Genomic DNA, 24,712 nt, shown 5'->3' with positions numbered 1-24,712 from the left:
CAGAATCTTATCATGTATCTCTGTATACAGGGAGCTCCCCCTAGTGGAGGCTGCAGACAGAATCTTATCGTGTATCCCTGTATACAGGGAGCTCCCCCTAGTGGTGGCTGCAGACAGAATCTTATCATGTATCTCTGTATACAGGGAGCTCCCCCTAGTGGTGACTGCAGACAGAATATTATCATGTATCTCTGTATACAGGGAGCTCCCCCTAGTGGTGACTGCAGACAGGATCTTATCATGTATCTCTGTATACATGGAGCTCCCCCTAGTGGAGGCTGCAGACAGAATCTTATCATGTATCTCTGTATACAGGGAGCTCCCCCTAGTGGTGGCTGCAGACAGGATCTTATCATGTATCTCTGTATACAGGGAGCTCCTCCTAGTGGTGGCTGCAGACAACATCTAATGCAGCTTTTCCAAATAACAATTAGAAATGTTTGTTGTGAGTTACCTGATTCATGAATATAATTCCACATTTTACAGTGAGGACTGACGATCGACAACTTGGCAGAGAGCAGAGGATTATATCTGTGTAAATCCAGATTTATGCACCACTTGGCATGTGTGGAAATCTGGATGATTGCTGTCAGGTCACGAGACTCATTGATTTGTCCCTTTTCTGTTGCACTTGGATGACTCTGCGTCCTGATATTTGCAGGCAGGAGGGGCAGAGGCGGTGTCTGCTATTTCCCTCCATGTAACAGGACAAAGGGCATCAACAGGAGGAAGACGGCACCACAGAGTCCGCAATGTGGAAGCAGCTCCTGGAGGATGGCAGGTGAGGGGCGGGGGGCAGCAGGTGAGGGGCGGGGGGCAGCAGGTGAGGGGTGAGGGGTGTGGGGCAGCAGGTGTGGGGGCTATTATGTGATTGGTGAGAAGCAGCAGGAAAGGGTGGGGGGCAGCAGGTTATGGGCAAGTGGCACCATGTGAGGAGTTCGGGCAGCAGATGAGGGGCAGGCGGCGGCAGGTAAGGAGTGGGGGTAGCAGATGAGGAGCGGGGGCAGCAGGTAAGGAGTAGGGGTAGTAGATGAGGAGCGGGGGCAGCAGGTAAGGAGTGGGTGTAGCAGATGAGGAGCGGGGGCAGCAGGTAAGGAGTGGGGGTAGCAGATGAGGGGCGGGGGCAGAAGGTGAGGAGTGGGGGTAGCAGATGAGGGGCGGGGGCAGCAGGTGAGGAGTGGGGGTAGTAGATGAGGAGCGGGGGCAGCAGGTGAGGAGTGGGGGTAGCAGATGAGGGGCGGGGGCAGCAGGTGAGGAGTGGGGGTAGCAGATGAGGGGCGGGGGCAGCAGGTGAGGAGTGGGGGTAGTAGATGAGGAGCGGGGGCAGCAGGTGAGGAGTGGGGGTAGTAGATGAGGGGCGGGGGCAGCAGGTGAGGAGTGGGGGTAGTAGATGAGGGGCGGGGGCAGCAGGTGAGGAGTGGGGGTAGTAGATGAGGAGCGGGGGCAGCAGGTGAGGAGTGGGGGTAGTAGATGAGGAGCGGGGGCAGCAGGTGAGGAGTGGGGGTAGTAGATGAGGAGCGGGGGCAGCAGGTGAGGAGTGGGGGTAGTAGATGAGGGGCGGGGGCAGCAGGTGAGGAGTGGGGGTAGTAGATGAGGGGCGGGGGCAGCAGGTGAGGAGTGGGGGTAGTAGATGAGGAGCGGGGGCAGCAGGTGAGGAGTGGGGGTAGTAGATGAGGAGCGGGGGCAGCAGGTGAGGAGTGGGGGTAGTAGATGAGGAGCGGGGGCAGCAGGTGAGGAGTGGGGGTAGTAGATGAGGAGCGGGGGCAGCAGGTGAGGAGTGGGGGTAGTAGATGAGGAGCGGGGGCAGCAGGTAAGGAGTAGGGGTAGTAGATGAGGAGCGGGGGCAGCAGGTGAGGAGTGGGGGTAGTAGATGAGGAGCGGGGGCAGCAGGTGAGGAGTGGGAGTAGTAGATGAGGAGCGGGGGCAGCAGGTAAGGAGTAGGGGTAGTAGATGAGGGGTGGGGTCAGCAGGTAAAGAGTGGGGGTAGCAGATGAGGGGCGGGGGCAGCAGGTGAGGAGTTGGGGGCAGCAGGTGAGGCGTTGGGGGCAGCAGATGAGGGGCAGGGGCAGCAGATGAGGGGCGGAGGCAGCAGGTAAGGAGTGGAGGTAGCAGATGAGGGGCGGGAGCAGCAGGTGAGGAGTTGGGGTAGCAGATGAGGGGTGGGGGCAGCAGGTAAGGAGTGGGGGTAGCAGATGAGGGGCGGGGGCAGCAGGTGAGGAGTTGGGGGCAGCAGGTGAGGAGTTGGGGTAGGAGATGAGGGGCGGGGGCAGCAGATGAGGGGCGGGGGCAGCAGGTAAGGAGTGGGGGTAACAGATGAGGGGCGGGGGCAGCAGGTGAGGAGTTGGGGGCAGCAAGTGAGGAGTTGGGGTAGGAGATGAGGGGTGGGGGTAGCAGGTGCACCCACATGTTATGTTCTTTGTAGGACCCCAATGTATTCAGAAGTAGAATGGTTTACTTCTAACATGGTGACTTAGGGCAGAGCTGCAGACGCTTTCTCCGGGTGCCAGCCCCTCCTGCACGCAGCAGTGCCCATCCAGTGCCAGCCCCTCCTGCACGCAGCGGTGCCCATCCAGTGCCAGCCCCTCCTGCACGCAGCGGTGCCCATCCAGTGGTGCCAGCCCTTCCTGCACACAGCAGTGCCCATCCAGTGCCAGCCCCTCCTGCACGCAGCGGTGCCCATCCAGTGCCAGCCCCTCCTGCACACAGCGGTGCCCATCCAGTGCCAGCCCCTCCTGCACGCAGCGGTGCCCATCCAGTGCCAGCCCCTCCTGCACACAGCGGTGCCCATCCAGTGCCAGCCCCTCCTGCACGCAGCGGTGCCCATCCAGTGCCAGACCCTCCTGCACACAGCGGTGCCCATCCAGTGCCAGCCCCTCCTGCACACAGCGATGCCCATCCAGTGCCAGCCCCTCCTGCACGCAGCGGTGCCCATCCAGTGCCAGCCCCTCCTGCACACAGCAGTGCCAGCCCCTCCTGCACACAGCAGTGCCCATCCAGTGCCAGCCCCTCCTGCACGCAGCGGTGCCCATCCAGTGCCAGCCCCTCCTGCACACAGCAGTGCCAGCCCCTCCTGCACACAGCAGTGCCCATCCAGTGCCAGCCCCTCCTGCACGCAGCGGTGCCCATCCAGTGCCATCCCCTCCTGCACACAGCAGTGCCAGCCCCTCCTGCACACAGCAGTGCCCATCCAGTGCCAGCCCCTCCTGCACGCAGCGGTGCCCATCCAGTGCCAGCCCCTCCTGCACACAGCAGTGCCAGCCCCTCCTGCACACAGCAGTGCCCATCCAGTGCCAGCCCCTCCTGCACGCAGCGGTGCCCATCCAGTGCCAGCCCCTCCTGCACACAGCAGTGCCCATCCAGTGCCAGCCCCTCCTGCACGCAGCGGTGCCCATCCAGTGCCAGCCCCTCCTGCACACAGCAGTGCCAGCCCCTCCTGCACACAGCAGTGCCCATCCAGTGCCAGCCCCTCCTGCACGCAGCAGTGCCAGCCCCTCCTGCACACAGCAGTGCCCATCCAGTGCCAGCCCCTCCTGCACGCAGCGGTGCCCATCCAGTGCCAGCCCCTCCTGCACACAGCAGTGCCAGCCCCTCCTGCACACAGCAGTGCCCATCCAGTGCCAGCCCCTCCTGCACGCAGCGGTGCCCATCCAGTGCCAGCCCCTCCTGCACACAGCAGTGCCCATCCAGTGCCAGCCCCTCCTGCACACAGCAGTGCCCATCCAGTGCCAGCCCCTCCTGCACACAGCAGTGCCCATCCAGTGCCAGCCCCTCCTGCACACAGCAGTGCCCATCCAGTGCCAGCCGCCAGCTCTATATAAAGAGTTCAGGTTACTTTCTGGAGAAACCTAAAGCAAACAAAAAAGCCGAGCGCCAAAGAAAGTGCCGACACTCCTAGAATAGTTATGTAGGTAGGAAAAAGACCCAGGTCCATCGAGTTCAACCAGAAGCCGCAAGAGCAAACAGCGATATTCATTCATATCCATACAAAACTGTAACTGGGCAATGATCAGAAAGAATTAAAAACTACAAGAGCGATGGTCGGGGGAGGGGATGATTCATGATGACAAAGAAAAGTCATAAAAGAGATAAATGTCAATTAGAGTAAAGGGCAACAGTGAAACGGGTAATAAACAGTCATGACCAGCAGGTGGCGATACAATAATGAACAATAGAATGGAAACAAAGCGTAAAAACAAATAATGAATAGTTTTGTTGTGTCGGGGGTCCGGCTCTTGTGCGAGGTCTCAGCTTGGTGGGTTTTCTGTTCGGCTTTTATATATTAATTCACTGTTTGGTTTTGTGATCAGTTTACATTCAATAATTCTTTATATTTTTGCCACCTGCTGGTCATAACTAGGCATTGCATATATAATTTATTTATTTATATAGTGAAAACAAATTCCACAGCACTTTACAGTTTTATTTCTATTATTACTTTTTTCCTTGTAATCATGAATCTATATTGCCGAGACCATTAGTGATAAGCGAGTATGCCTCATTAACTCTTTTGGCGAGCACGCTCAGGTGCTTACCAAGTATTTCGGCGTGCTCGGCATTTCATTCATTGCCACCGCGCCTGCAAGTGTCACGGCTGTAAGACAGCTGTGACACATGCAGAGATAGCCTGGAGAACAGATCCCCTGACGCCGCTGCCCTGACGCCGCTACCCTGACGCCGATCTCCTGATGCCGCTGCCCTAACGCTGCTCTCCTGACGCCGCTCCCCTGACTCCGCTGTCCTGACGCCGCTCCCCTGACGCCGCTGCCCTGACGCCGCTCTCCTGATGCCGCTGCCCTGACGCCGCTCCCCTGACGCCGCTCCCCTGACGCCGCTCTCCTGACGCCGCTCTCCTGACGCCGCTCCCCTGACGCCGCTCCCCTGACGCCGCTCTCCTGACGTTGATCCCCTGACGCCGCTCCCCTGACGCCGCTCTCCTGACGCCGCTCTCCTGTCCCCGCTCCCCTGACGTTGCTCCCCTGACGTTGATCCCCTGACGCCGCTCCCCTGACGCCGCTCCCCTGACGCCGCTCTCCTGACGTTGATCCCCTGACGCCGCTCTCCTGACGCCGCTCTCCTGACGCCGCTCCCCTGACGCCGCTCTCCTGACGCCGCTCTCCTGTCCCCGCTCCCCTGACGTTGCTCCCCTGACGTTGATCCCCTGACGCCGCTCCCCTGACCCCGCTCCCCTGACGTTGATCCCCTGACGCCGCTCTCCTGACGTTGATCCCCTGACGCCGCTCTCCTGACGCCGCTCTCCTGTCCCCGCTCCCCTGACGTTGATCCCCTGACGCCGCTCCCCTGACGCCGCTCTCCTGACCCCGCTCCCCTGACGTTGATCCCCTGACGCTGCTCTCCTGACCCCGCTCCCCTGACGCCGCTCCCCTGACGCCGCTCTCCTGACGCCGCTCTCCTGACGCCGCTCTCCTGACCCCGCTCTCCTGACCCCGCTCCCCTGACGTTGATCCCCTGACGCTGCTCTCCTGACCCCGCTCCCCTGACGCCGCTCCCCTGACGCCGCGTTATCTCCACCAATGAGGCTGGAAGCTCCGAGTGAAGAACCAACGTCAGGAAGGAAACCGCAGATGTAACGCGTGCGCTCCGGCACAGGAGAGACAGCAGCTCGCTGACTGTTTCCAGATAAGCCCATTGTTTCCTAGACTATAGAGAAAACAGAAAAAAGATGAAGTCTGATTACTCCACACCGGAGACTGAAAGGTGGAGCTGACACATCCCAGATCCTCCGTCTGATGGAAGCGTCAGGAAATCGCAGAAATATTCCCAAAGTCACGTAACCCCTTCATTACCCGATCAGCGGAGTATCTGAAAGATTCCTCTAATCTACACATAATGTGTAGTACTTTACTTGCATCACATCATGTCTCATCCTCCAGTCACCTCCAGAGCTGCACTCACTATTCTGCTGTTACATCATGTCTCATCCTCCAGTCTCCTCCAGAGCTGCAGTCACTATTCTGCTGTTACATCGTGTCTCATCCTCCAGTCACCTCCAGAGCTGCACTCACTATTCTGCTGTTACATCGTGTCTCATCCTCCAGTCACCTCCAGAGCTGCATTCCCTTTCTTCATCTTGCTCTGTGTTTCGCTGGTCCTCTGCAGGTCGGCTTTCATTGACCACTGGCCCCGGAGCCTCCTGGTCCCCGTTGCTGTCGGTCTTGGGGGGACTCTCATGTGTTGGAAGCTGCATGGGCGGAAGATAAAGACCCTGGAGCTGGGAGAAGGCTGGTGGGGTCCTGGAGAGAAGCCGCCCACCCACGGGGAGGACACCCGCCTGCGCCCCTTCGTCATCGACGCCTCGGAGGCCGATATTGAGGTACGGCATTAAGTGGTAAAAGTCCCTGAATTACACAAAGAAACGGATTCATGTCGGAGCAACATTAACACTTAGCTGAGATCTGAGGGACAATGATGGGGACCCCGGAGCCTAAACTCTTCTTCCACCTCATGTGAGGGGCCACTACTATGTAATATACAGATCATAGGGGGGCCAATGAGGAGACCACAAGACGTGGGGCAGGAAGAGGGAGAGGGACAGGGCTGACAATGGTAGAGATCAGATTAATTAGATTTACACACGTGGTCAAAATTGTTGGTCCCCCTCGTTTACCGAAAGAAAAACCCACAATGGTCACAGAAATAACTTGAATCTGACAAAAGTAATAATAAATTACAAATCTATGAAAATGAACAAATGAAGGTCAGACATTGCTTTTCTGCTTCCACAGAAGATTTTATAAAATTAACCTCATGAAATCGGCCTGGACAGAAATGATGGTTCTTCTTCTTCTTCTTCACTTAATATTTTGTTGAACCTTTTGAGGCGATCACTGCAATCAGACGATTCCTGTAACGGTCAATGAGACTTCTGCACCTCTCCACAGGTATTTTGGAGACTCCTCATGAGCAAACTGCTCCAGTTGTCTCGTGGTTGAAGGTTGCCTTTTCCAGACGCCATGTTTCAGCTCTTTCCAAAGATGCTCAATAGGATTTAGGTCAGGGCTCATAGAAGCCACTTCAGAATAGTCCAATGTTTTCCTCTTCTCCATTCTTGGGTGTTTTTAGCTGTGTGTTTTGGGTCATTATCCTGTTGGAAGACCCATGACCTGCGACTGAGACCACGCTTTCTGACACTGGGCAGCACATTTCTCTCTAGAATCCCTTGATAGTCTTGAGATTTCATTGTACTCTGCACAGATTCCAGACACCCTGTGCCAGATGCAGCAAAGCAGCCCCAGAACATAACAGAGCCTCCACCATGTTTCACAGTAGGGACAGTGTTCTTTTCTTGATATGCTTCATTTTTCCGCCTGTGATCATAGAGCTGATGTGCCTTCCCAAAAACTTCCATTTTTGTCTCATCTGTCCATAGGACATTCTCCCAGAAGCTTTGTGTCGTGTCAACATGTAGTTTGGCAAATTCCAGTCTGGAATTTTTATGATTTTTTTCAACAATAGTGTTCTCCTTGGTCGTCTCCCATGAAGTCCACTTTGGATCAAACAACGACGGATGGTGCGATCTGACACTGATGTTCCTTGAGCTCGAAGTTCACCTTTAATCTCTTTAGACGTTATCCTGGGCTCTTTTGTTACCATTCATATTATCCGTCTCTTTGATTTGTCATCAATTTTCCTCCTGCGGCCACGTCCAGGGAGGTTTGCTACAGTCCCATGGATCTTACATTTCTGAATATGTGCAACCGTAGTCACAGGAACATCAAGCTGCTTGGAGATGGTCTTATAACCTTTACCTTTAACATGCTTGTCTATAATTTTCTTTCTAATCTCCTGAGACAGCTCTTTCCTTTGCTTCCTCTGGTCCATGTTGAGTGTGGTACACACCATGTCACCAAACAGCACAGTGACTATCTGTAGTCCTATATACAGCACAGTGAGTATCTGTAGCTCTATATACAGGCACAGTGAGTATCTGTAGCTCTATATACAGCACAGTGAGTATCTGTAGCCCTATATACAGCACAGTGAGTATCTGTAGCCCTATATACAGCACAGTGAGTATCTGTAGCTCTATATACAGCACAGTGAGTATCTGTAGTCCTATATACAGCACAGTGACTATCTGTAGCTCTATATACAGCACAGTGAGTATCTGTAGCCGTATATACAGCACAGTGACTATCTGTAGCTCTATATACAGCACAGTGAGTATCTGTAGCTCTATATACAGCACAGTGAGTATCTGTAGTCCTATATACAGGCACAGTGAGAATCTGTAGCCCTATATACAGCACAGTGAGTATCTGTAGTCCTATATACAGGCACAGTGAGTATCTGTAGCCCTATATACAGCACAGTGAGTATCTGTAGCCCTATATACAGCACAGTGAGTATCTGTAGCCCTATATACAGCACAGTGAGTATCTGTAGTCCTATATACAGGCACAGTGAGTATCTGTAGCTCTATATACAGCACAGTGAGTATCTGTAGTCCTATATACAGGCACAGTGAGAATCTGTAGCCCTATATACAGCACAGTGAGTATCTGTAGTCCTATATACAGCACAGTGAGTATCTGTAGCTCTATATACAGCACAGTGAGTATCTGTAGCTCTATATACAGGCACAGTGAGTATCTGTAGCTCTATATACAGCACAGTGAGTATCTGTAGCTCTATATACAGCACAGTGAGTATCTGTAGCTCTATATACAGCACAGTGAGTATCTGTAGCTCTATATACAGCACAGTGAGTATCTGTAGTCCTATATACAGCACAGTGAGTATCTGTAGCTCTATATACAGCACAGTGAGTATCTGTAGCTCTATATACAGCACAGTGAGTATCTGTAGCTCTATATACAGGCACAGTGAGTATCTGTAGCCCTATATACAGGCACAGTGAGTATCTGTAGCTCTATATACAGCACAGTGAGTATCTGTAGCTCTATATACAGCACAGTGAGTATCTGTAGCTCTATATACAGGCACAGTGAGTATCTGTAGTCCTATATACAGCACAGTGTGTATCTGTAGCTCTATATACAGCACAGTGAGTATCTGTAGCTCTATATACAGCACAGTGAGTATCTGTAGCCCTATATACAGCACAGTCAGTATCTGTAGCTCTATATACAGCACAGTGAGTATCTGTAGCCCTATATACAGCACAGTGAGTATCTGTACTCCTATATACAGCACAGTCAGTATCTGTAGCTCTATATACAGCACAGTGAGTATCAGTAGCCCTATATACAGCACAGTGAGTATCTGTAGCTCTATATACAGGCACAGTGAGCATCTGTAGCTCTATATACAGGCACAGTGAGTATCTGTAGTCCTATATACAGCACAGTCAGTATCTGTAGCTCTATATACAGCACAGTGAGTATCTGTAGCCCTATATACAGCACAGTGAGTATCTGTAGTCCTATATACAGCACAGTCAGTATCTGTAGCTCTATATACAGCACAGTGAGTATCTGTAGCCCTATATACAGCACAGTGAGTATCTGTAGCTCTATATACAGCACAGTGAGTATCTGTAGCCCTATATACAGCACAGTGAGTATCTGTAGCTCTATATACAGGCACAGTGAGTATCTGTAGCTCTATATACAGGCACAGTGAGTATCTGTAGTCCTATATACAGCACAGTGAGTATCTGTAGCCCTATATACAGCACAGTGAGTATCTGTAGTCCTATATACAGCACAGTCAGTATCTGTAGCTCTATATACAGCACAGTGAGTATCTGTAGCCCTATATACAGCACAGTGAGTATCTGTAGCTCTATATACAGGCACAGTGAGTATCTGTAGCCCTATATACAGCACAGTGAGTATCTGTAGCTCTATATACAGGCACAGTGAGCATCTGTAGCCCTATATACAGCACAGTGAGTATCTGTAGCCCTATATACAGCACAGTGAGTATCTGTAGCTCTATATACAGCACAGTGAGTATCTGTAGTCCTATATACAGCACAGTGAGTATCTGTAGCCCTATATACAGCACAGTGAGTATCTGTAGCCCTATATACAGCACAGTGAGTATCTGTAGCTCTATATACAGGCACAGTGAGCATCTGTAGCCCTATATACAGGCACAGTGAGTATCTGTAGCTCTATATACAGGCACAGTGAGTATCTGTAGTCCTATATACAGCACAGTGAGTATCTGTAGCTCTATATACAGCACAGTGAGTATCTGTAGTCCTATATACAGCACAGTGAGTATCTGTAGCTCTATATACAGCACAGTGAGTATCTGTAGCTCTATATACAGCACAGTGAGTATCTGTAGCTCTATATACAGCACAGTGAGTATCTGTAGCCCTATATACAGCACAGTGAGTATCTGTAGTCCTATATACAGCACAGTGAGTATCTGTAGCCCTATATACAGCACAGTGAGTATCTGTAGCCCTATATACAGCACAGTGAGTATCTGTAGTCCTATATACAGCACAGTGAGTATCTGTAGCTCTATATACAGCACAGTGAGTATCTGTAGCTCTATATACAGCACAGTGAGTATCTGTAGTCCTATATACAGCACAGTGAGTATCTGTAGCTCTATATACAGCACAGTGAGTATCTGTAGCTCTATATACAGCACAGTGAGTATCTGTAGCTCTATATACAGCACAGTGAGTATCTGTAGCTCTATATACAGCACAGTGAGTATCTGTAGTCCTATATACAGCACAGTGAGTATCTGTAGCTCTATATACAGCACAGTGAGTATCTGTAGCTCTATATACAGCACAGTGAGTATCTGTAGTCCTATATACAGCACAGTGAGTATCTGTAGCTCTATATACAGCACAGTGAGTATCTGTAGCTCTATATACAGCACAGTGAGTATCTGTAGCTCTATATACAGCACAGTGAGTATCTGTAGCCCTATATACAGCACAGTGAGTATCTGTAGCTCTATATACAGCACAGTGAGTATCTGTAGCTCTATATACAGCACAGTGAGTATCTGTAGCTCTATATACAGCACAGTGAGTATCTGTAGCTCTATATACAGCACATTGAGTATCTGTAGCTCTATATACAGCACAGTGAGTATCTGTAGCTCTATATACAGGCACAGTGAGTATCTGTAGCTCTATATACAGCACAGTGAGTATCTGTAGCTCTATATACAGCACAGTGAGTATCTGTAGTCCTATATACAGCACAGTGAGTATCTGTAGCTCTATATACAGCACAGTGAGTATCTGTAGCTCTATATACAGCACAGTGAGTATCTGTAGCTCTATATACAGGTACAGTGAGTATCTGTAGCTCTATATACAGGTACAGTGAGTATCTGTAGCTCTATATACAGGCACAGTGAGTATCTGTAGCCCTATATACAGGCACAGTGAGTATCTGTAGCTCTATATACAGCACATTGAGTATCTGTAGCTCTATATACAGCACAGTGAGTATCTGTAGCTCTATATACAGCACAGTGAGTATCTGTAGCTCTATATACAGGTACAGTGAGTATCTGTAGCTCTATATACAGGTACAGTGAGTATCTGTAGCTCTATATACAGGCACAGTGAGTATCTGTAGTCCTATATACAGCACAGTGAGTATCTGTAGCTCTATATACAGCACAGTGAGTATCTGTAGCTCTATATACAGGTACAGTGAGTATCTGTAGCTCTATATACAGGTACAGTGAGTATCTGTAGCTCTATATACAGGCACAGTGAGTATCTGTAGTCCTATATACAGCACAGTGAGTATCTGTAGCTCTATATACAGCACAGTGAGTATCTGTAGCTCTATATACAGCACAGTGAGTATCTGTAGCTCTATATACAGGTACAGTGAGTATCTGTAGCTCTATATACAGGCACAGTGAGTATCTGTAGCCCTATATACAGGCACAGTGAGTATCTGTAGCTCTATATACAGCACATTGAGTATCTGTAGCTCTATATACAGCACAGTGAGTATCTGTAGCTCTATATACAGGCACAGTGAGTATCTGTAGCTCTATATACAGCACAGTGAGTATCTGTAGCTCTATATACAGCACAGTGAGTATCTGTAGTCCTATATACAGCACAGTGAGTATCTGTAGCTCTATATACAGCACAGTGAGTATCTGTAGCTCTATATACAGCACAGTGAGTATCTGTAGCTCTATATACAGGTACAGTGAGTATCTGTAGCTCTATATACAGGCACAGTGAGTATCTGTAGCTCTATATACAGGCACAGTGAGTATCTGTAGCTCTATATACAGCACAGTGAGTATCTGTAGTCCTATATACAGCACATTGAGTATCTGTAGCTCTATATACAGCACAGTGAGTATCTGTAGCTCTATATACAGGTACAGTGAGTATCTGTAGCTCTATATACAGGCACAGTGAGTATCTGTAGCTCTATATACAGGCACAGTGAGTATCTGTAGCTCTATATACAGGCACAGTGAGTATCTGTAGCTCTATATACAGCACAGTGAGTATCTGTAGCTCTATATACAGCACAGTGAGTATCTGTAGCTCTATATACAGCACAGTGAGTATCTGTAGTCTATATACAGGCACAGTGAGTATCTGTAGCTCTATATACAGGCACAGTGAGTATCTGTAGCTCTATATACAGGCACAGTGAGTATCTGTAGCTCTATATACAGCACAGTGAGTATCTGTAGTCCTATATACAGCACAGTGAGTATCTGTAGCTCTATATACAGCACAGTGAGTATCTGTAGCTCTATATACAGGTACAGTGAGTATCTGTAGCTCTATATACAGGCACAGTGAGTATCTGTAGCTCTATATACAGGCACAGTGAGTATCTGTAGCTCTATATACAGCACAGTGAGTATCTGTAGCCCTATATACAGGCACAGTGAGTATCTGTAGCTCTATATACAGGTACAGTGAGTATCTGTAGCTCTATATACAGGCACAGTGAGTATCTGTAGCTCTATATACAGGCACAGTGAGTATCTGTAGCCCTATATACAGCACAGTGAGTATCTGTAGCTCTATATACAGGCACAGTGAGTATCTGTAGCTCTATATACAGCACAGTGAGTATCTGTAGCTCTATATACAGCACAGTGAGTATCTGTAGCTCTATATACAGCACAGTGAGTATCTGTAGCCCTATATACAGCACAGTGAGTATCTGTAGCCCTATATACAGCACAGTGAGTATCTGTAGCCCTATATACAGCACAGTGAGTATCTGTAGTCCTATATACAGCACAGTGAGTATCTGTAGTCCTATATACAGCACAGTGAGTATCTGTAGTCCTATATACAGCACAGTGAGTATCTGTAGTCCTATATACAGCACAGTGAGTATCTGTAGCCCTATATACAGCACAGTGAGTATCTGTAGCTCTATATACAGCACAGTGAGTATCTGTAGCTCTATATACAGGCACAGTGAGTATCTGTAGCTCTATATACAGCACAGTGAGTATCTGTAGCCCTATATACAGGCACAGTGAGTATCTGTAGCTCTATATACAGCACAGTGAGTATCTGTAGCCCTATATACAGCACAGTGAGTATCTGTAGCCCTATATACAGCACAGTGAGTATCTGTAGCCCTATATACAGCACAGTGAGTATCTGTAGTCCTATATACAGCACAGTGAGTATCTGTAGTCCTATATACAGCACAGTGAGTATCTGTAGTCCTATATACAGGCACAGTGAGTATCTGTAGCTCTATATACAGCACAGTGAGTATCTGTAGCTCTATATACAGGCACAGTGAGTATCTGTAGCTCTATATACAGGCACAGTGAGTATCTGTAGCTCTATATACAGGCACAGTGAGTATCTGTAGTCCTATATACAGCACAGTGAGTATCTGTAGCTCTATATACAGCACAGTGAGTATCTGTAGCTCTATATACAGCACAGTGAGTATCTGTAGCTCTATATACAGCACAGTGAGTATCTGTAGCTCTATATACAGCACATTGAGTATCTGTAGCTCTATATACAGGCACAGTGAGTATCTGTAGTCCTATATACAGCACAGTGAGTATCTGTAGCCCTATATACAGCACAGTGAGTATCTGTAGCCCTATATACAGCACAGTGAGTATCTGTAGCCCTATATACAGCACAGTGAGTATCTGTAGCCCTATATACAGCACAGTGAGTATCTGTAGCCCTATATACAGCACAGTGAGTATCTGTAGCCCTATATACAGCACAGTGAGTATCTGTAGTCCTATATACAGCACAGTGAGTATCTGTAGCCCTATATACAGCACACAGAGTATCTGTAGCTCTATATACAGCACAGTGAGTATCTGTAGCCCTATATACAGCACAGTGAGTATCTGTAGCTCTATATACAGCACAGTGAGTATCTGTAGCCCTATATACAGCACAGTGAGTATCTGTAGCTCTATATACAGCACAGTGAGTATCTGTAGCCCTATATACAGCACAGTGAGTATCTGTAGCCCTATATACAGCACAGTGAGTATCTGTAGTCCTATATACAGCACAGTGAGTATCTGTAGTCCTATATACAGCACAGTGAGTATCTGTAGTCCTATATACAGGCACAGTGAGTATCTGTAGCTCTATATACAGCACAGTGAGTATCTGTAGCTCTATATACAGCACAGTGAGTATCTGTAGCTCTATATACAGCACAGTGAGTATCTGTAGCCCTATATACAGCACAGTGAGTATCTGTAGCCCTATATACAGCACAGTGAGTATCTGTAGCCCTATATACAGCACAGTGAGTATCTGTAGCCCTATATACAGCACAGTGAGTATCTGTAGCCCTATATACAGCACAGTGAGTATCTGTAGTCCTATATACAGCACAGTGAGTATCTGTAGTCCTATATACAGCACAGTGAGTATCTGTAGCCCTATATACAGCACAGTGAGTATCTGTAGTCCTATATACAGCACAGTGAGTATCTGTAGTCCTATATACAGCACAGTGAGTATCTGTAGCCCTATATACAGCACAGTGAGTATCTGTAGTCCTATATACAGCACAGTCAGTATCTGTAGCTCTATATACAGCACAGTGAGTATCTGTAGCCCTATATACAGCACAGTGAGTATCTGTAGTCCTATATACAGCACAGTGAGTATCTGTAGTCCTATATACAGCACAGTGAGTATCTGTAGTCCTATATACAGCACAGTCAGTATCTGTAGCTCTATATACAGCACAGTGAGTATCTGTAGCCCTATATACAGCACAGTGAGTATCTGTAGCCCTATATACAGCACAGTGAGTATCTGTAGTCCTATATACAGCACAGTGAGTATCTGTAGCTCTATATACAGCACAGTGAGTATCTGTAGCCCTATATACAGCACAGTGAGTATCTGTAGCCCTATATACAGCACAGTGAGTATCTGTAGTCCTATATACAGCACAGTGAGTATCTGTAGTCCTATATACAGCACAGTGAGTATCTGTAGCTCTATATACAGCACAGTGAGTATCTGTAGCTCTATATACAGCACAGTGAGTATCTGTAGCTCTATATACAGCACAGTGAGTATCTGTAGCTCTATATACAGCACAGTGAGTATCTGTAGCCCTATATACAGGCACAGTGAGTATCTGTAGCTCTATATACAGCACAGTGAGTATCTGTAGTCCTATATACAGCACAGCGAGTATCTGTAGTCCTATATACAGGCACATTGAGTATCTGTAGCTCTATATACAGGCACAGTGAGTATCTGTAGCTCTATATACAGCACAGCGAGTATCTGTAGTCCTATATACAGCACAGTGAGTATCTGTAGCTCTATATACAGGCACAGTGAGTATCTGTAGCTCTATATACAGCACAGTGAGTATCTGTAGCTCTATATACAGCACAGTGAGTATCTGTAGTCCTATATACAGCACAGCGAGTATCTGTAGTCCTATATACAGCACAGTGAGTATCTGTAGCTCTATATACAGCACAGTCAGTATCTGTAGCTCTATATACAGCACAGTGAGTATCTGTAGTCCTATATACAGCACAGTGAGTATCTGTAGCTCTATATACAGCACAGTGAGTATCTGTAGCCCTATATACAGCACAGCGAGTATCTGTAGTCCTATATACAGGCACATTGAGTATCTGTAGCTCTATATACAGGCACAGTGAGTATCTGTAGCTCTATATACAGCACAGCGAGTATCTGTAGTCCTATATACAGCACAGTGAGTATCTGTAGCTCTATATACAGGCACAGTGAGTATCTGTAGCTCTATATACAGCACAGTGAGTATCTGTAGCTCTATATACAGCACAGTGAGTATCTGTAGTCCTATATACAGCACAGCGAGTATCTGTAGTCCTATATACAGCACAGTGAGTATCTGTAGCTCTATATACAGCACAGTCAGTATCTGTAGCTCTATATACAGCACAGTGAGTATCTGTAGTCCTATATACAGCACAGTGAGTATCTGTAGCTCTATATACAGGCACAGTGAGTATCTGTAGTCCTATATACAGCACATTGAGTATCTGTAGCTCTATATACAGCACAGTGAGTATCTGTAGCTCTATATACAGGCACAGTGAGTATCTGTAGTCCTATATACAGCACAGTGAGTATCTGTAGCTCTATATACAGGCACAGTGAGTATCTGTAGTCCTATATACAGCACAGTGAGTATCTGTAGCTCTATATACAGCACAGTGAGTATCTGTAGCTCTATATACAGGCACAGTGAGTATCTGTAGTCCTATATACAGCACAGTGAGTATCTGTAGCTCTATATACAGGCACAGTGAGTATCTGTAGTCCTATATACAGCACAGTGAGTATCTGTAGTCCTATATACAGGCACAGTGAGTATCTGTAGCTCTATATACAGCACAGTGAGTATCTGTAGCTCTATATACAGCACAGTGAGTATCTGTAGCTCTATATACAGCACAGTGAGTATCTGTAGCCCTATATACAGCACAGTGAGTATCTGTAGCCCTATATACAGCACAGTGAGTATCTGTAGCCCTATATACAGCACAGTGAGTATCTGTAGTCCTATATACAGCACAGTGAGTATCTGTAGTCCTATATACAGGCACAGTGAGTATCTGTAGTCCTATATACAGCACAGTGAGTATCTGTAGTCCCATATACAGCACAGTGAGTATCTGTAGCTCTATATACAGGCACAGTGAGTATCTGTAGTCCTATATACAGGCACATTGAGTATCTGTAGTCCTATATACAGCACAGTGAGTATCTGTAGCTCTATATACAGGCACAGCGAGTATCTGTAGCTCTATATACAGGCACAGTGAGTATCTGTAGCTCTATATACAGGCACAGTGAGTATCTGTAGTCCTATATACAGGCACATTGAGTATCTGTAGCTCTATATACAGGCACAGTGAGTATCTGTAGCTCTATATACAGCACAGTGAGTATCTGTAGCTCTATATACAGGCACAGTGAGTATCTGTAGCTCTATATACAGCACAGTGAGTATCTGTAGTCCTATATACAGGCACATTGAGTATCTGTAGCTCTATATACAGGCACAGTGAGTATCTGTAGCTCTATATACAGCACAGTGAGTATCTGTAGCTCTATATACAGCACAGTGAGTATCTGTAGCTCTATATACAGCACAGTGAGTATCTGTAGCCCTATATACAGGCACAGTGAGTATCTGTAGCTCTATATACAGGCACAGTGAGTATCTGTAGCTCTATATACAGCACAGTGAGTATCTGTAGCTCTATATACAGCACAGTGAGTATCTGTAGCCCTATATACAGGCACAGTGAGTATCTGTAGCTCTATATACAGGCACAGTGAGTATCTGTAGCTCTATATACAGGCACAGTGAGTATCTGTAGCTCTATATACAGCACAGTGAGTATCTGTAGCTCTATATACAGGCACAGTGAGTATCTGTAGCTCTATATACAGCACAGTGAGTATCTGTAGCTCTATATACAGCACAGTGAGTATCTGTAGCTCTATATACAGGCACATTGAGTATCTGTAGCTCTATATACAGCACATTGAGTATCTGTAGCTCTATATACAGGCACAGTGAGTATCTGTAGCTCTATATACAGCACATTGAGTATCTGTAGCTCTATATACAGGCACAGTGAGTATCTGTAGCTCTATATACAGCACAGTGAGTATCTGTAGCTCTATATACAGGCACAGTGAGTATCTGTAGCTCTATATACAGCACAGTGAGTATCTGTAGCTCTATATACAGGCACAGTGAGTATCTGTAGTCCTATATACAGGCACATTGAGTATCTGTAGCTCTATATACAGCACAGTGAGTATCTGTAGCTCTATATACAGCACAGCGAGTATCTGTAGTCCTATATACAGGCACATTGAGTATCTGTAGCTCTATATACAGGCACAGTGAGTATCTGTAGCTCTATATACAGCACAGTGAGTATCTGTAGCTCTATATACAGCACAGTGAGTATCTGTAGTCCTATATACAGCACAGTGAGTATCTGTAGCTCTATATACAGCACAGTCAGTATCTGTAGCTCTATATACAGCACAGTGAGTATCTGTAGTCCTATATACAGGCACAGTGAGTATCTGTAGTCCTATATACAGCACAGTGAGTATCTGTAGTCCTATATACAGCACAGTGAGTATCTGTAGCTCTATATACAGGCACAGTGAGTATCTGTAGTCCTATATACAGCACAGTGAGTATCTGTAGCTCTATATACAGGCACATTGAGTATCTGTAGCTCTATATACAGCACAGTGAGTATCTGTAGCTCTATATACAGCACAGTGAGTATCTGTAGCCCTATATACAGCACAGTGAGTATCTGTAGCTCTATATACAGCACAGTGAGTATCTGTAGTCCTATATACAGGCACATTGAGTATCTGTAGTCCTATATACAGCACAGTGAGTATCTGTAGCTCTATATACAGCACAGTGAGTATCTGTAGCTCTATATACAGCACAGTGAGTATCTGTAGCTCTATATACAGCACAGTGAGTATCTGTAGCTCTATATACAGCACAGTGAGTATCTGTAGCTCTATATACAGCACAGTGAGTATCTGTAGCTCTATATACAGCACAGTGAGTATCTGTAGTCCTATATACAGCACAGTGAGTATCTGTAGCTCTATATACAGCACAGTGAGTATCTGTAGCTCTATATACAGCACAGTGAGTATCTGTAGTCCTATATACAGCACAGTGAGTATCTGTAGCTCTATATACAGCACAGTCAGTATCTGTAGCTCTATATACAGCACAGTGAGTATCTGTAGTCCTATATACAGCACAGTGAGTATCTGTAGTCCTATATACAGGCACAGTGAGTATCTGTAGTCCTATATACAGGCACATTGAGTATCTGTAGCTCTATATACAGCACAGTGAGTATCTGTAGTCCTATATACAGCACAGTGAGTATCTGTAGCCCTATATACAGGCACAGTGAGTATCTGTAGTCCTATATACAGGCACATTGAGTATCTGTAGCTCTATATACAGGCACAGTGAGTATCTGTAGCTCTATATACAGCACAGTCAGTATCTGTAGCTCTATATACAGCACAGTGAGTATCTGTAGCTCTATATACAGCACAGTGAGTATCTGTAGTCCTATATACAGCACAGTGAGTATCTGTAGCTCTATATACAGCACAGTGAGTATCTGTAGCCCTATATACAGCACAGTGAGTATCTGTAGCTCTATATACAGCACAGTGAGTATCTGTAGCTCTATATACAGCACAGTGAGTATCTGTAGTCCTATATACAGCACAGTGAGTATCTGTAGCCCTATATACAGCACAGTGAGTATATGTAGCTCTATATACAGCACAGTGAGTATCTGTAGCTCTATATACAGGCACAGTGAGTATCTGTAGTCCTATATACAGGCACAGTGAGTATCTGTAGCTCTATATACAGCACAGTGAGTATCTGTAGCTCTATATACAGGCACAGTGAGTATCTGTAGTCCTATATACAGGCACAGTGAGTATCTGTAGCTCTATATACAGGCACAGTGAGTATCTGTAGTCCTATATACAGGCACAGTGAGTATCTGTAGCTCTATATACAGCACAGTGAGTATCTGTAGCTCTATATACAGGCACAGTGAGTATCTGTAGCTCTATATACAGGCACAGTGAGTATCTGTAGCTCTATATACAGGCACAGTGAGTATCTGTAGCTCTATATACAGCACAGTGAGTATCTGTAGCTCTATATACAGCACAGTGAGTATCTGTAGCTCTATATACAGGCACAGTGAGTATCTGTAGCTCTATATACAGGCACAGTGAGTATCTGTAGCTCTATATACAGCACAGTCAGTATCTGTAGCTCTATATACAGCACAGTGAGTATCTGTAGCTCTATATACAGCACAGTGAGTATCTGTAGTCCTATATACAGCACAGTGAGTATCTGTAGTCCTATATACAGCACAGTCAGTATCTGTAGCTCTATATACAGCACAGTGAGTATCTGTAGGTCTATATACAGCACAGTGAGTATCTGTAGCCCTATATACAGCACAGTGAGTATCTGTAGTCCTATATACAGGCACAGTGAGTATCTGTAGCTCTATATACAGCACAGTGAGTATCTGTAGTCCTATATACAGCACAGTGAGTATCTGTAGCTCTATATACAGCACAGTGAGTATCTGTAGCTCTATATACAGCACAGTGAGTATCTGTAGCTCTATATACAGCACAGTGAGTATCTGTAGCTCTATATACAGCACAGTGAGTATCTGTAGTCCTATATACAGCACAGTGAGTATCTGTAGCCCTATATACAGCACAGTGAGTATCTGTAGTCCTATATACAGCACAGTCAGTATCTGTAGCCCTATATACAGCACAGTGAGTATCTGTAGCCCTATATACAGCACAGTGAGTATCTGTAGTCCTATATACAGCACAGTGAGTATCTGTAGCTCTATATACAGCACAGTGAGTATCTGTAGCCCTATATACAGCACAGTGAGTATCTGTAGCCCTATATACAGCACAGTGAGTATCTGTAGCCCTATATACAGCACAGTGAGTATCTGTAGCCCTATATACAGCACAGTGAGTATCTGTAGCCCTATATACAGCACAGTGAGTATCTGTAGCCCTATATACAGCACAGTGAGTATCTGTAGCTCTATATACAGCACAGTGAGTATCTGTAGCCCTATATACAGCACAGTGAGTATCTGTAGCCCTATATACAGCACAGTGAGTATCTGTAGTCCTATATACAGCACAGTGAGTATCTGTAGCTCTATATACAGCACAGTGAGTATCTGTAGCTCTATATACAGGCACAGTGAGTATCTGTAGCTCTATATACAGCACAGTGAGTATCTGTAGCTCTATATACAGGCACAGTGAGTATCTGTACCTCTATATACAGCACAGTGAGTATCTGTAGCCCTATATACAGCACAGTGAGTATCTGTAGCCCTATATACAGGCACAGTGAGTATCTGTAGCCCTATATACAGCACAGTGAGTATCTGTAGCCCTATATACAGCACAGTGAGTATCTGTAGCCCTATATACAGCACAGTGAGTATCTGTAGCTCTATATACAGCACAGTGAGTATCTGTAGCTCTATATACAGCACAGTGAGTATCTGTAGCCCTATATACAGCACAGTGAGTATCTGTAGCCCTATATACAGCACAGTGAGTATCTGTAGCCCTATATACAGCACAGTGAGTATCTGTAGTCCTATATACAGGCACAGTGAGTATCTGTAGCCCTATATACAGCACAGTGAGTATCTGTAGCTCTATATACAGCACAGTGAGTATCTGTAGCTCTATATACAGCACAGTGAGTATCTGTAGCCCTATATACAGCACAGTGAGTATCTGTAGCTCTATATACAGCACAGTGAGTATCTGTAGCCCTATATACAGCACAGTGAGTATCTGTAGCCCTATATACAGCACAGTGAGTATCTGTAGTCCTATATACAGCACAGTGAGTATCTGTAGCTCTATATACAGCACAGTGAGTATCTGTAGCTCTATATACAGCACAGTGAGTATCTGTAGCTCTATATACAGCACAGTGAGTATCTGTAGCTCTATATACAGCACAGTGAGTATCTGTAGCCCTATATACAGCACAGTGAGTATCTGTAGCTCTATATACAGCACAGTGAGTATCTGTAGCTCTATATACAGGCACAGTGAGTATCTGTAGCTCTATATACAGCACAGTGAGTATCTGTAGCTCTATATACAGCACAGTGAGTATCTGTAGCTCTATATACAGCACAGTGAGTATCTGTAGCTCTATATACAGCACAGTGAGTATCTGTAGCCCTATATACAGCACAGTGAGTATCTGTAACCCTATATACAGCACAGTGAGTATCTGTAGCCCTATATACAGCACAGTGAGTATCTGTAGCCCTATATACAGCACAGTGAGTATCTGTAGCCCTATATACAGCACAGTGAGTATCTGTAGTCCTATATACAGGAACAGTGAGTATCTGTAGCCCTATATACAGCACAGTGAGTATCTGTAGCCCTATATACAGCACAGTGAGTATCTGTAGTCCTATATACAGGCACAGTGAGTATCTGTAGCCCTATATACAGCACAGTGAGTATCTGTAGTCCTATATTACAGGCACAGTGAGTATCTGTAGCCCTATATACAGGCACAGTGAGTATCTGTAGCTCTATATACAGCACAGTGAGTATCTGTAGCTCTATATACAGCACAGTGAGTATCTGTAGCTCTATATACAGCACAGTGAGTATCTGTAGCCCTATATACAGCACAGTGAGTATCTGTAGCTCTATATACAGCACAGTGAGTATCTGTAGCCCTATATACAGCACAGTGAGTATCTGTAGCCCTATATACAGCACAGTGAGTATCTGTAGCTCTATATACAGCACAGTGAGTATCTGTAGCTCTATATACAGCACAGTGAGTATCTGTAGCTCTATATACAGGCACAGTGAGTATCTGTAGCCCTATATACAGCACAGTGAGTATCTGTAGCTCTATATACAGCACAGTGAGTATCTGTAGCCTATATACAGCACAGTGAGTATCTGTAGCCCTATATACAGCACATTGAGTATCTGTAGCTCTATATACAGGCACAGTGAGTATCTGTAGCTCTATATACAGCACAGTGAGTATCTGTAGCTCTATATACAGCACAGTGAGTATCTGTAGCTCTATATACAGCACAGTGAGTATCTGTAGCTCTATATACAGCACAGTGAGTATCTGTAGTCCTATATACAGCACAGTGAGTATCTGTAGCCCTATATACAGCACAGTGAGTATCTGTAGCCCTATATACAGCACAGTGAGTATCTGTAGCTCTATATACAGCACAGTGAGTATCTGTAGCTCCTATATACAGCACAGTGAGTATCTGTAGTCCTATATACAGCACAGTGAGTATCTGTAGTCCTATATACAGCACAGTGAGTATCTGTAGTCCTATATACAGCACAGTGAGTATCTGTAGCTCCTATATACAGCACAGTGAGTATCTGTAGCTCTATATACAGCACAGTGAGTATCTGTAGCTCCTATATACAGGCACAGTGAGTATCTGTAGCTCTATATACAGCACAGTGAGTATCTGTAGCTCTATATACAGCACAGTGAGTATCTGTAGCTCTATATACAGGCACAGTGAGTATCTGTAGCTCTATATACAGCACAGTGAGTATCTGTAGCTCTATATACAGCACAGTGAGTATCTGTAGCTCTATATACAGCACAGTGAGTATCTGTAGCTCTATATACAGCACAGTGAGTATCTGTAGCTCTATATACAGCACAGTGAGTATCTGTAGCTCTATATACAGCACAGTGAGTATCTGTAGCTCTATATACAGCACAGTGAGTATCTGTAGCTCCTATATACAGCACAGTGAGTATCTGTAGTCCTATATACAGCACAGTGAGTATCTGTAGCTAGCAATATATACAGCACAGTGAGTATCTGTAGCTCTATATACAGCACAGTGAGTATCTGTAGCTCTATATACAGCACAGTGAGTATCTGTAGTCCTATATACAGCACAGTGAGTATCTGTAGCTCTATATACAGCACAGTGAGTATCTGTAGCTCTATATACAGGCACAGTGAGTATCTGTAGCTCTATATACAGGCACAGTGAGTATCTGTAGCTCCTATATACAGCACAGTGAGTATCTGTAGCCTTTATACAGCACAGTGAGTATCTGTAGCCCTATATACAGCACAGTGAGTATCTGTAGCTTCTATATACAGCACAGTGAGTATCTGTAGCTCTATATACAGCACAGTGAGTATCTGTAGCTCTATATACAGCACAGTGAGTATCTGTAGCTCTATATACAGCACAGTGAGTATCTGTAGCTCTATATACAGCACAGTGAGTATCTGTAGCCCTATATACAGCACAGTGAGTATCTGTAGCTCTATATACAGCACAGTGAGTATCTGTAGCTCTATATACAGCACAGTGAGTATCTGTAGCTCTATATACAGCACAGTGAGTATCTGTAGCTCTATATACAGCACAGTGAGTATCTGTAGCTCTATATACAGCACAGTGAGTATCTGTAGCTCTATATACAGCACAGTGAGTATCTGTAGCTCTATATACAGCACAGTGAGTATCTGTAGCTCTATATACAGCACAGTGAGTATCTGTAGCTCTATATACAGCACAGTGAGTATCTGTAGCTCCTATATACAGCACAGTGAGTATCTGTAG

At 45.9% G+C, this 24,712-nt stretch overlaps 1 protein-coding gene across 2 annotated transcripts in view; it reads left to right on the top strand.

The window, feature by feature from the left end:
• The first annotated feature begins 631 nt into the window (after nucleotides 1–631).
• Nucleotides 632–24,712, top strand: part of LOC141257283 (epoxide hydrolase 1-like) — a 46,566-nt gene continuing 22,485 nt past the window's right edge. Inside the window, exons 1-2 of one of the 2 annotated variants that reach the window (XM_073671674.1) lie at nucleotides 632–781; nucleotides 6,118–6,331. In XM_073671674.1, the coding sequence (XP_073527775.1) occupies nucleotides 753–781; nucleotides 6,118–6,331 (243 nt within the window). In that variant the 5' untranslated portion in view covers nucleotides 632–752. Of the gene's footprint in view, nucleotides 782–856; nucleotides 971–6,117; nucleotides 6,332–24,712 lie in introns of those variants that run through there. The other variant, XM_073671675.1, reaches the window with a different exon arrangement.

This window comes from Phyllobates terribilis, unplaced genomic scaffold (genome assembly GCF_046119375.1).
Source record: "Phyllobates terribilis strain yellow unplaced genomic scaffold, ASM4611937v1 Scaffold_3__8_contigs__length_932513732, whole genome shotgun sequence".
NCBI classification, from domain to species: domain Eukaryota; kingdom Metazoa; phylum Chordata; class Amphibia; order Anura; family Dendrobatidae; genus Phyllobates; species Phyllobates terribilis.
Note: the sequence above shows the minus strand (reverse complement) of the source record. Positions and strands in the feature narration are given on the sequence as shown.